Source organism: Ahaetulla prasina, chromosome 11 (genome assembly GCF_028640845.1).
Source record: "Ahaetulla prasina isolate Xishuangbanna chromosome 11, ASM2864084v1, whole genome shotgun sequence".
NCBI lineage: Eukaryota > Metazoa > Chordata > Lepidosauria > Squamata > Colubridae > Ahaetulla > Ahaetulla prasina.
In genome coordinates, this window is record NC_080549.1 from 23,182,344 (window position 1) to 23,196,354 (window position 14,011).

Below are 14,011 nucleotides of genomic sequence, written 5' to 3' on the forward strand. Positions count from 1 at the left end.
GGCCACGCATGCGCGCTGGGGAGTTCGGCTTTTGCTCTGCCTGCCAGCTGGAGCGGGTGGTCGGCGGGTTTTGGGAACGCGCGGCGAGATTACACGGGTTATGGTGGTGCTGGAGAAGTTGGCTTGGTTAAGTGGGGTGTAGCCTACGATAAATGCTCGTGATATTCGGGAAGTGATTTTGCTTTCATAGCATTTTTCTTTTTACGTTTATAATTCTAATGCTTATCATTTGTCATTTTTTATTTTTGGTGATTTCCTACCCCCGCCCCCATGTATCTTGTGGTTTTTTTTTAAGTAGTGAAATATAACAACAGAAAATATTATAAAGTGTTACCCATGAAATGCTAATAAAATCAAAAGAGAATATACAGAATGGGGATGAAAGAAGTGATTGAAATGAAAGTAAAAATTTATCCATAACGGATTAATGTTACTCATGCTAGTGGTATAGACAAACATTTTGTGATTTTTTAAAATATAATTGTCAGCCATTTGGAGTGTTGATATAATCAAGGGTGGTGGCATGCACATTTCTTTATATTGCAAAGTCCATGTGCGTTTTATCCAAGACGTTTTATCAATAATTATGGCGTATAGAAACCGCCTGATGTTATTTCATGTTATTCATCTCAAGTCCATATGACACTTTTTAAAACAAACATGTATTTTATATGCGGTATTTGTAAACCATTGAACTCTGAATATATAAACTTCCAATCATATCTTTTATACATTGCATTTTTATCTAGCTCTTAGCCCAGTGATTCCCAAACAGGGAGCCGCGCCACCGCCACAAGGGAGCCGCGCCACCGCCACAAGGGAGCCGCGAAGAAGCAGCGTCCGCTCCACACGCGGTGCCGCGAGATCCCAGACGCACAAAGCCGGACACGGCCGCAGCGACCAGGACTCGCACACCGCAACTCGGGACAACTCCAAAAGCCAAGGTACCCCTGCGCAGCCGCACCCACACCCCCCGCGGGGCAGGCCACAGCAGGCAGGAAGACGGCAGACGCCGACGACGGACCAAAGGAGAAGCGCGAGCTCCGGCCCCGCCCGCCCGCCTGAACCACAGCGCCCGCCCAGACCCGCCGCCTGGCGAAACAGCGGCGCACCTCCTCCAGTCTGCCCGCGCCGCCACTGGCCTCCCAGACCACCCGACACGCTGCCCAACACGGCCGCGGCCACCACGCTCGACGGCATCGGGAAAGAGGGGCTGCGCAGAAAATAGCAAAACCACCCCGTTAGTTCCTCCCAGGTGAGCCAGGCTGGGCGAGAACAGCCACCTCCTCCACAAGGCGGAGACCCGAGGAACAAGGGGATCGCGAGGCCAAACTCCAAGACCAAGCAGGGACCCCACGCCTGGGAAAGTTCCACAGAGGCCGCTCCCATCAAAGGAGACGGCGCGTCCATCAGCAAAACATGAGTATGCCAAACACTTTGTAGAAACAGACTTTTTGATTAAACTCACATACCTATGTAATATCTTTGAAAAGTTGAATGTGTTGAATCTCTCTTTACAAGGAGGCAATATGCACATTTTAAAGTTAACAGAAAAGATTTCAGCTTTCAGAAAAAAATTCAGAAAAAAAGACAAAAATTTAAAAAAAAATCGGATGTACCTATTAAGGGAGCCGCGGAAAAAATCTGAAGTGTTATGGGAGCCGCAAACCGAAAAAGATTGGGAACCTCTGTCTTAGCCCAAACCATTTCACAGTGTTTTGTCTCAGGGATAAAACTAAGATAAAGCGACCAAGAGTCACTTAGTTGAGTTGGGCAATAATACAAATCAAACAAACAAACAAATATAAAATCAACAAAAATAAGACGAAATTAATAAAATTAAACCGACTTGCTGGTTCTATCTCAGGCGCCTGATGGACCCTGGAAGGTTCCAGATGGAGCTTGGGCCATTCCCTGAGGATTTAGCCCATGACTCGGCTGGAGCTCTGGTCGCCGCCTGGGATCGGGCTGCGGCTGGTGCTCTAGATCGAGTCGTGCCTTTGCGGCCTCTGACCCGGTGCCGATCTCGTTTAGCCCCTTGGTACTCCGAGGGGCTGAGGGAGATGAAGTGCCAGAAAAGACACCTAGAGAGTATCTGGAGGGCCAGCCGCTCCGAATCTGACCGGACACTAGTTAGGTCTCAAATTCGGACCTATCTAGTGGCGATGAGGCTGGAAAAACGGGAGTATTTTTCCAACCTCATTGCATCAGCAGATAACCGCCTAGCCACCCCGTTTAGGGTGACCCGCTCGCTCCTCCATCAGGGAGCAGTAGAGGATCCCTTAAAGGGTCGAGCTGAGGAATTTGGACAATATCTGTTTGATAAAATAGCTCAGATTCGGGAAGGGTTGGACACAGATTGGGTAGATCCGGGCGGGGTGGGGGAGGCAGGTCTTGATGTTACTATCTGGGATGAGTTTGATTCTGTGGCTCCTGAGGACATGGACAGGTTAATGGGGGGATTGAATGCGACCACATGTTTATTGGACCCGTGTCCCTCCTGGTTGGTACTGGCCACCCGGGAGGTGACACGAGGCTGGCTCCAGAAAATTGTGAACGCTTCTTTGATGGAGGGTGTTTTCCCTACCGCCTTGAAAGAGGCGGTGGTGAGGCCCCTCCTCAAGAAGCCTTCCCTGGACCCAGCTATTTTAGCAAATTATCGTCCTGTCTCCAACCTTCGCTTTATGGCAAAGGTTGTTGAGAGTGTGGTTGCACGACAGTTGCCCCAGTACCTGGATGAAACTGTCTATCTAGATCCGTTCCAGTCCGGTTTCCGGCCTGGTTACAGCACGGAAACCGCCTTGGTCATGTTGGTTGATGATCTCTTGAGGGCTCGGGACAGAGGTTGTTCCTCTGTCCTGGTCCTATTAGATCTCTCAGCGGCTTTTGATACCATCGACCATGCGCCGGCTCAGGGGACTTGGAGTGGGGGGCACTGTTCATCGGTGGTTCTCCTCCTACCTCTCCGACCGGTCGCAGACGGTGTTGACAGGAGGGCAGAGATCGGCCCCGAGGCGCCTCTTATGTGGGGTACCGCAAGGGTCGGTTTTCTCGCCTCTTCTGTTCAACATCTATATGAAGCCGCTGGGTGAGATCATCCGTGGTCTTGGGGTGAGTTGTCATCTATACGCTGATGATACTCAGCTCTATATTTACACCCCTAACCACCCCAACGAGGCTGTTGAAGTGATGTCCCAGTGCCTGGAAGCCGTACGGATCTGGATGGGGAGGAACAGACTCAGACTCAATCCCACCAAGACTGAGTGGCTGTGGATGCCGGCGGCCCGGTACAGTCAGCTAATTCCATTGCTGACCATTGGGGGCGAGCTATTGGCCCCCACGGAAAGGGCTCGCAATCTGGGCGTCCTCCTGGATGTATGGCTGTCTTTAGAAGATCATATGACGGCCGTCGCCAGGGGAGCTTTTCATCAGATATTTACGGGACTGCCTACTGCCACCAGTAGCCTCTCACCGATCAGTGCGCTCTCACAGAGAGGGCCTCCTCCGGATACCGTCAGCTAAACAATGTTGGCTGGCGACCTCCAGGGGGAGGGCCTTCTCTGTGGGGGCTCCTACCCTCTGGAACGAGCTCCCTCTGGGGCTTCGTCAACTCCCCAACCTCAGGACCTTCCGCCACGAGCTGAAGACGTTGTTGTTTCGAAGAGCGTGAACATAGTTTTAAATTGGGGTTTTAAATCAGGGGTTTTAAACGGGGTTTTAAATTTTTATTTAAAAGTTTTAGGCCATCAATTGAATAAATTTTCTATTCTTTTTTTAGCTGTTTTATATGTATTATATGTTTTCTGTTGTTTTTATTGGCTGTGAACCGCCCTGAGTCCTTTGGGAGAAGGGCGGTATACAAATATAATAAATAAATAAATAAATAAATAAATTTAAATAACACTCTTAGTTTGAGCTGACTCTTAAGTCACTGGGAGCTCTGGTTAGCAACTGAATTTAGGTTTTCTCCAAACCTAACCTTTTTACTGTTATGTTTAATTATAATAGTCCTTGACTTATGAAGCTGTCACTATGGCCATTTGAAGTTATAATAACCTTTCCCTAAAAGGTACTTAACAACCCACTTCCAAATTCTGACTGCTGCGTCCCCTGCAGTCAAAACATTCAGCCCACATTTAAAGCTGTTTGCAGCTTCCCAGTCACATGACTGACTTCTCTTGAAATTTGTACTTTCAGTTTTTAGCAAAACATAGTGAACAGTGAATTCACTTAACAATCGCAGCATGTGGATTACAACTGCTGCAAAAAAAGGTAAGATTGGGTCGGTCACCTGTGTGATACGCTTTATGACCATTATAGGTAGTTTCCATTATGGTCATAAATCAAGGACTCTGTATGGATTACAGAGACTAATCAAACAAAGGTTTGCCTGTTTTTTTATTATAAATGCACAAATGCTCTGAAATACAAAATATACTGGAAATATGATTGGTAAAGCAGGTCCACATATGGACAAATGTGAGAATAGCCCCATTGGGGACTGAAATGGTGACAGAATCTCGGCATCATGAGAGAAGTGAGCCCCTATGCTACACAACAGAATCTAGCAATCGGCCACACATCAAGATTAATGATCCATTCATTATCCTACACATTTTTATGCAAAACCTATTTATTCAAATGTTTTATGTGACTGAAAATTGCCAGGGAAGCAGATTCAAATCGGTGAACAATGCAAAAAAACAACAACAACATGGGAAATAAACACCTACACTGCCATTAGATGAGGGAAAAGAACAAAAAAAGATTAAGAGAACAGAAAAGATTTCTATTACTAGAAAAACGAGGTAGATTTATTGATTGGCTGTAAACTGCTATGGAAGGTCAGTTTGGTATAGTGTTTAAGGCACTAGGCTAGAACTCAGGAGACTGAATTTTAGTCCTACCTTAGGCACAAAGCCAGCCTCGTAACCTTGGGCCAGTCACTCTTGGAGGCAATGGCAAACCGTTTCTAAAAATCCTTAATAAGAAAAATACAGGGACTTTTCCAAGCCATCTCCAGAAATTATTGAATGGAAGGGGGGTGGGTGGGAATCATAAGACTCTATATTAAGGGAACATCATGGTAACACCGGCTGATTTGTATTATGGCCTGCATTGATTGCCCTTGAAACCACACAATGAATCTGCTGTTTTGTGATCCTTTCGCCTTCATAAGAGTCAATTCTTTAATACTTTGCATTGTTTTTTTAATGTGCATGTTTCAGTAAATGAGGTAGAAACCACAAAGACTTCACAAGTGTCATGTCTTCATTGCACGCATGACATTTTGCATCTTTGAACTGATGACATGATGGATTTGAGGCGGCACTTGCTTCCTCTGTGGCCAGAAATCCCTTATCTACATTTTGCTGTATTCCAATAAAGAACTATTTGGATTATTTATGTTGCAAATGGTTGGTCTTTAGGAAAACAACAGACACACTATTAGAATCCTTACTGGAATTGATGAATTAAAGCAGTTGGTTTTTAGATCTAGTTTAAAGAACATTCGGGCCAACAGCATCGGATTTTCCTTCATTCAGTCACCATTGAAAAGGAGAAATTAAGCCCACAACATGGAATGTACTAATAAATCTTGTTCCCAGGATGTTTTGTTATGTTGGTCAAAAATACAGAGAGTCCTTGACTTAACAACCTTTCATTTAGTGACCATTTGAACTTACTTCAGCAATGAAAACAGTGTCATTATTGTTTTTCACACAACCATAGCAACATCCCTGTGATCTCATGATCAAAATTCAGATGTTTGGCAACTGCTTCATATTTTATGACTTGACAAGCAAAGTTAATGGTTAACTATATATATAAAAGCGAAATACCACTCACGCATCATCACAAAATCTCCAGAACCGTAAAGCCTACAAACTTAAAATTTGCCATGTATGTTCTTCTTGGCTTCTAAGTGCTCACTAAGAAAGGATTTTTCAAAATGACTATCAGAGCATTAGTATTTCCTATATTATTATTAACATGCTCTGATGCTAAGGAGTTCTTCCCCTCCCCATCTGAAAAGAAATCTGTTCCAAATGCAAAACACAAGCAGAGGAGAGGAGTTTCAGTTTCAGTTTTACTTTCACAACAGCAAACAGGACATAGGATAGGGGAGGCTTCTGTGGGGCAAGCTGAGGGAGAGAAGGAGGTAGGATAGGGGTGGTTTCTGTGGGGCAAGGCTGAGGGAGAGAAGGGAGATAGGATAGGAGATGTCTCTGTGGGGCAAGGCTGAAGGAGAGAAGGGGGATAGGATAGGATAGGATAGGATAGGATAGGATAGGATAGGATAGGATAGGATAGGATAGGATAGGATAGGATAGGATAGGCGTCTGTGGGACAAGGCTGAAGGAGAGAAGGGGAGAGGAGAGGCCGATCATAACTACTCATTAATTTTCAAGTTGTAAGTGTCAATTTATCAAGAACGATCACATAGTTTCCTAGTGGAGCATGGATATTCGGCTAGTCACTTAATAAACACATTACTAATTTAACTGTGGTGATTCACTTAACGACTGTGCAAGAAAGATCATAAAAGGTGGCAAAAATTCAACTGTTTTGCTTGGCAAGAGAAATTTTGGCTTCAGCTGTGGTCATAAGTCGAGGACTGTAATGATGAAAACCTATTGCTATTGCGGAAAGTAAATATAATTCATCTCCTTCTGCCACTCACAGCTTGCAAATATTCTGCCCAACCTTTCTGCACTTCTCTAATCTGTCTCTTTCGCTCTTCTAAAGCCTTAGCAACTGGATTCTCAGTTCCTCTGAAACCATCCTATTTATTTTCTCAAATTAAGTCATCCCTGGAGAGAACACACCTACTCCAAACATACATCTTGAAACTGATTCAATTTCTGCTTAACCCACAACAGAAACCAAGGAGCCTCACTAACTGAGTTTAATGGCACTTTCCCTATCATTCTGGAGATGGTTATTTGCACAGCAGTTAATCATTGGGTGACATAGAAAGCTTTTCTCTGTCCATCAGTGTCAAAAATTCTGTAATGGTTTAGTCTGTCAACTTAATAACAGGATTTTTTTTTAAATTTTCCAGGGGATCTGACTACTCTTAGATTCTGCAGTGTCCTAGGCTGATGTTGGGGAAGGATTATATTATACTGAGCAGCCAACAGGTGCATTGCAGGTTATTGCCATGTTTGGAAAAGGGGTATGAACTACTATCACAATCAAACCCCAACCCTAATGAACTATTTCATGGATCCTTTATGTGATCTATTCAATCACAACCTCCCTCCCATTTTATTACGTAAAATAAAGATCCCACAGTTTTTCCTCAGGGAGCATTTCTTGGGTTCAGTTTCCCCAAGTGAAAAATCCAAATTACTGCATTCTGTGAATAAACATTCACTTCTTTATCTCCCTTTTACCAGGATAACAACCATAGCACCATTGCTGGAATCCCAAATCTAATAAGAAAATAATTCCATGAGTGTCTGTAAATAATAAATCCATACTGGGAGCAAATCAGCTAGAACTTATTCCATAGTTTCCTTGTTCTTGGTGGCAACTATGGAATACGTTCTAGCTGATTTGCTCTCAGTATGGATTTATTATTTACACTCATGAAATTATTTTGTTATTAGATCTAAGGACTATTCTTTCAGATATATTAGTGTTACCCAATTTTGGCAATGTCTATGGAGCTTCTCAATCATCCGGGTCATGGTTATGCCAAAGGTTATTTTTTTTTTCAAAAGGCAATTGGCCTTTACTGGTTTTTCTTTGAAAACATTTTGCTTCTCACTCAAGAAGCTTCTTCAGTTCTGACTGGGGAAAATGAAAGGGTTTATATTCTTTGCAGTCATATGTTAGCACTCTGAGATTGGTGGAGATGACTGCAAAGAATATAAATCCTTTCATTCCCCACCAGTCAGTTAGAACTGAAGAAGTTTCTTGGATGAGAAGTGAAACGTTTTCAAAGAAAAACCAAGAAAGTCCAGTTGCCTTTTGGAAAAAAGAACGTTTAGGTGAATCTTGACAACTTAAGATGTGTGGGCTTCAACTCCTAGAAGTCCCCAGTTATTCATGAATTCAGGGAATTAAGCTCTATATGTCTTAATGTAGCCAAGATTGAGAGACGCTGTGCTCATTTGAGTTGCAAAAGCAGAGGAGGTCGGCATGCTAAGTTGTTTATTTTATTTATTTATTTATTTATTTTGTCACAACAATGTATCATACAAAAAAGATTATATAGTATATAAACACATATATGAGTAAATATAAGGAAGTATAAGCATATATCTCTCTCTCTTTCGCCTCTAACATTGTTTAGGAAAAAGCTTCTTTCCCTCCTGCAACGACCTGCCACCCTCACCTGCACAAATGCAAAATGAAACAGGACAGATGCAAAAATTAAAAAAGAAAAGAAATAGTTGCCGGAAGACAGCTGGCAGGAGCTACGCGCTTTGCATGGCGGGACATGTAGTCCCGACTGCCCATGAAAACCTGTCGGGCTACAGTGGCTGGAACTGCAAGTCCCGAGAGGTTTTGCTCTCCGCAGCTGCAGTCCGCGCCCAGGAGGCCGGCGCGGGCGGTGCATCGAGGGCTATTGTCTTGGCATCGCCCCCTTCCCTTCTTCCTCGCTTTTCCGCGCTGGGGTTTTGCATCTTCCGCGCGAGGGACTCGCATTGTGAGCGCAGCAGAATGGGTGATGAGCAGGAGATCATGTGCAAACTCGAAAGCATCAAAGAGATCAGGTAAGGGGGTGCAGAGAGGAGTTTGCATACAGATGCATCACTTCGCCCCCTCTCTTTGGTTCCATTTTCGCGGGGGCATGTTTATGCAAGAGAAAGGACCGCGGCGGGGAGCGGGGCGGGAAGCTTCTTCTAGCCAGCCGAGGATCTCTTCTTCCTCCTAACCCAGGAATACACCCGGATTTCCCATCCCTAGCGTTTACATGCCGGCTGATTTTGCACAAAACATTCTCAGCTGCAAATTATCTTTTTTCTTTGAAGATACCTTGCTTCTCATCCAAGAAGCTTCTTCCGTTCTGACTGAATGGTGGAGAATATAATTTAATTTACCTTCTCCACCATTCGGTCAGAACAAAAGAAGCTTCTTTGTATGAGAAGCAAAATGTCTTCAAGCCAAACAAGAAAGAATAGAATAGAATAGAATTTTTTATTGGCCAAGTGTGATTGGACACACAAGGAATTTGTCTTGGTGCATATGGTCTCAGTGTACATAAAAGAAAAGATACCTTCATCAAGGTACAACATTTACAACACAATTGATGGTCAGTATATCAATATAAATCATAAGGATTGCCAGCAACAAGTTACAGTCATACAGTCATAAGTGGAAAGAGACTGGTGATGGGAACTATGAAAAAATTAATAGTAGTGCAGATTCAGTAAATAGTTTGACAGTGTTGATGGAATTATTTGTTTAGCAGAGTGATGGCCTTCGGGAAAAAACTGTCCTTGTGTCTAGTTGTTCTGGTGTGCAGTGCTCTATAGCGTCGTTTTGAGGGTAGGAGTTGAAACAGTTTATGTCCAGGATGCGAGGGGTCTGTAAATATTTTCACGGCCCTCTTCTTGATTCGTGCAGTATACAGGTCCTCAGTGGAAGGCAGGTTGGTAGCAATTATTTTTTCTGCAGTTCTAATTATCCTCTGAAGTCTGTGTTTTTCTTGTTGGGTTGCAGAACCGAACCAGACAGTTATAGAGTTGCAGATGACAGACTCAATAATTCCTCTGTAGAACTGAATCAGCAGCTCCTTGGGCAGTTTGAGCTTACTGAGTTGGCGCAGAAAGAACATTCTTTGTTGTCCTTTTTTAATGATGTTTTTGATGTTGGCTGTCCATTTTAGATCTTGCGATATGATAGAACCTAGAAATTTGAAAATTTCTACTGTTGATACTGTGTTGCCTAGTATTGTGAGAGGTGGAAGTATGGAAGGGTTTCTCCTAAAGTCTACCACCATTTCTACGGTTTTGAGTGTGTTCACTTCCAGATTGTTTTGGTTGCACCACAAGGCTAGTCCACTGCCTTTTAGAAAAAGCAACTGGGACAACCATGACCTGGATGACTGAGAATCTCTATAGACAAGGGAGCTGTTTGTGAACAGAGCAGGGAAGATGCTGAGCCTAACGCCCCTTGGAAAAGAGCTGCTTGGAAAAACAGGCAGGGAACAGATCCATTCCAAAGTTGTCAAGGACACATTGGAGTTGTGGAAGGAGGCTTTGGGTCATTTGAAGCTTGATAAGGAGGTTGTACAGGTTAATCGTCAACGTACGACTACAATGGAGCCCCAAATTTCTATCGCTAAAAGAGGCATTTGTTAAGTGAGTTTTGCCCCATTTTATGACCTTTGCTGACACAGTTGTTAAGGGAATCACTACAGTTGTGAAATTAGTAACACAGTTGTTAAGTGAAACTGGCTTCCCCATTGACTTTGTTTATAAAAAGCATGCCAAAAGTGATCACATGACTGCAGGACACTGCAACCGTCATAAATATGAGCCAGTTCCCAAATGTCTGAATTTTGATAACGTGACCATGGGGATGCTACAACAGTTGTAAATGTGAAAGATTGACATATGTCATTTTTTTCAGCACCAATGTAACTTGAAGCAGTCACTAAATGAACTGTTGTCAGTCGAGGACAACTGTATTGTTGTGGTTTGGCCCTCCATTTGTGACGGAGGTTTGTAGGCATGGATCTTGCGGTGAACAGTTTGCAAAGGGAAAGAGAACCTTTGATGCATTCTGTTTGGACCAATATCTGGGAGGAAACCACTCAATGCATGGATGGACAAGATATCATTTACTCATTTATATGTCCTATTACAGGTAGTCCTTGACTTACAACAGCTCATTTAGTGACTGTTCAAAGTTACAATGGCACTGCAAAAAGTGACATGACAATTTTTCACACTTACAACCATTGTAGCATCCCCATAATCATACGATCAAAATTTGAATGCTTGGCAACTGATTCACATTTATGATGGTTGCTGTGTCCCGAGGTCATGTGATCATCTTTCGTGACCTTCTGACAAGCAAAGTCAATGGGGAAGCCAAATTCACTTAAAGGTGATGTTAATAATTTAACAACTGCAGTGATTCACTTAACAAAGAAAGGTAAGAAAGGTCATAAAATGGGGCATAACTTGCTTAACAGAGAGTTAAGGGCCAAAAGTTCTACTCAGCAAAACTGTTGCTAAATGAACTTTACTCCATTTTATGAGTAAAATGGAAAATCCAGTTTCCTAAAATAAAGGCAGATATGAAAAAGGAGCAAATCCAGGGGTGAAATTTGACCACTTCGGACCGGATCGTGCGTACCAGTAGCAGCTATTTTAAATGGTTCGACGAACTGGTAGAAACCAACCCTGGTTGGCCCCACCCCACCTGCCCACTTACCTGGGTGCTTGCCTGCCTTCACAAACTGGCCACGGGGACCACTGGGAAGGTTGCGTGGAAGGCAGGCAAGCAAGCATGTCGGAGCCGCTCGGCCATGGGGAAGGGAGTAAGCAGCCTACTCCCTTCCCCACAGCCCTGCCATGCTTGCCTGCCTTCCCGGCGGTCCCCCATGCCCACTTGCCTTCCAAGGTCTGGTCCCACATCCAGCCCTTGATGGGAGATGCGCCACTTCGGGCCCAGCCAGCAGATGGGCGGCCAGCCCTTGGAGCAGACGCAGCCACTGCACTGGGGCTGAAAGGGGTGGCAGCAGTGGCACTGCATGTGCAGGTCCAGGATATCTGCCCTCCCTCCCAGAGTGCTGCTACTGCCCCGGAGCTCACCTTTGCCTCTGCAGCCCGCTAGCCCCTTGGGCCACCACAACTTTCTGGGCGCAGCGCTTCTGCTTGTTGGACTGCTTCCCTGAAGCCAGCAGCTCCATGGCCAGCTGTTTTGCTTTTTCCCTCTTTTGGGGAGGCTCGTGGGAGGCTTATGCAGCAGCAGCAGCGGCATGGGGGAGGCAGGCAATCCAGACGCCCTGTGCTGATGCTTGTTCGGTGCAGCTGCAGGCAAGCCAAGAGACTGGGATGAAGGGGCTGGTGCATTAAGATCGCCTCTGCCTCCCCCATGTCTCTGCCTCTACCTTCTGCTGGTATCCCCACGCGAGCCTCCAATAAGGAAAAAGATGGAAAAAGCAAAGTGGCTGACTGCAGAGCTGCCAGCTTTGGGAAGTGGCCCAACAGGAAGAAGCCCCATGCCCAGAAAGAGATGGGCGAAAGTCATTCTGCGCTGAAGCAGAGGCATTACGAGCCTTCAGCATATCCCAGGATTGCAATTCTGAAAGTTTGGAATTGAGCTTTTTTCGTGAATGGCAGGAAAATGGGGAGGGGGATTTTCATGCCTACCATTCTTCCCTCATTCTGTGCTGAGCTTGAGGAATGGATGATAGGCAGGAAAATCCCCCTCCCCATTTTCCTATCTTTCGCGAAAAAGTCTCCATTCTGAACCTTCAGTGTATCCCAGGATTGCAACGCTGAACGCTCGGAATGGAGCCATTTTCGTGAAAGGCAGGAAAATGGGGAAGGGGATTTTCCTGCCTGTCATCTATTCCTGAAGCTCAGCACAGATTGATGGAAGGATGGTAGGCAGGAAAATCCCCCTCCCCATTTTCCTGCCATTTGTGATAAGGACTGGGAGGGGAGGGGCCGGGTGAGGCGCCCCTCAACATGAGTGATGTCGAGTTCGCCACGCCCACCCAGTCATATGACACACACACCCCACAAAGCCACGCCCACAGAACCGGTAGGGAAAATTTTTGAATTTCATCCATGAGCGAATCTAAAGAGGTTCATAAGGATTAAAAATAATTGTTTGTTTATAACTGATAAATTAATCAGTAATCCTCAATTTGCAGCCACAATGGGAACTTAAAAAAATGGTTGTAAGCAACATGGTCATTAAGTGAGGCATAAGGTGACTGCACCTGATTTTATGACCTCTTTGTTGCAGTTGTTGAGTGAGATATCACATAATTGTGATTTGGGATCTTCACTGCTATTTTCCCCATTGGTGTCCAGATTGCAATGACATGACTGTAAAGATGCTGCAGTGGTCATAAGTATGAGGAATAAGTAACTTTTTTTCAGCACCATCATCACTTCAAACGGTTGCTTTATGAATGGTGATAAATCGAGGATTACCTGTAAATTTTACTATCCTCAACAACAGTTTATTTAGTGATTATTCAAAGTTACAATGACACTCAGAAAAGTGAATCATTGCAGTTGCTAATTTAGTAACACAATTAAGTGAAACGGGCTTGTCAGAAAGTCACCAAAGCAAAGTCAATGGGGAAGCCAGTTTCACTTAATTGTTTTACTAAATTAGCAACTGCAATGATTCATTTAACAACTAGCAAGAAAGATCATAAAATGGTACAAAACACACTTAACAAATGTCTCATATAGCAACATAAATTTTGGGTTCCGTTGTGGTCGTAAGTTGAGGACTACCTAGAGTAATAAATCAGTAAGTTTTCTAATGCTCAGTAATACAACAGAGAAGTTCTTTTAAACTGTTGTTGAGATTCAAAAAGATTTAAGAGGAAATCCAGTCAGGGATTTTGAGGTGATGGGATTCCAGTTCACAATGGTGACTTCCAGACTAAGCATGGTCTCTGAGGCACCCTTTGTCTTTAATTGTGAATCCACACATCGTTTAAGATTGGTGGAATCCGTATATTCCACCAAATTGCAAACCATGATTTTTCCAACCATGGGGCAGTTTGCACCGCATCGTAAACTGAAACCAAGCAAATTAAATGAATAACCTAGTAGGATCTGGGTATTGGGGGGGTCACACATTGCTCTAAACCATGGGGCCTTCAAACTTTTTAAAGAGAGGGCCAACTCACAGTCCCTCAGATTGTTGGGGGCGGACGCGGACTGGAGGGGGTGGGGTGGCTAGGTGGTCATGTGACTGGGTGGGTTTGGCTAGGTGGTCATGTGACTGGGGGCATGGCCAATTTAGCAGTCCATTAAACAATACATAGCAGCCCCCGTTTTTATTCTTTTTA

At 44.3% G+C, this 14,011-nt stretch overlaps 1 protein-coding gene across 2 annotated transcripts in view; it reads left to right on the forward strand.

Moving 5' to 3' along the window:
* The first annotated feature begins 8,490 nt into the window (after window positions 1-8,490).
* Window positions 8,491-14,011, forward strand: part of ZC4H2 (zinc finger C4H2-type containing) — a 31,197-nt gene continuing 25,676 nt past the window's right edge. The window contains exon 1 of one of the 2 annotated variants that reach the window (XM_058197197.1): window positions 8,491-8,729. In XM_058197197.1, coding sequence (XP_058053180.1) covers window positions 8,677-8,729 — 53 coding nt within the window. In that variant the 5' untranslated portion in view covers window positions 8,491-8,676. The remainder of the gene's footprint in view (window positions 8,730-14,011) is intronic. The other variant, XM_058197195.1, reaches the window with a different exon arrangement.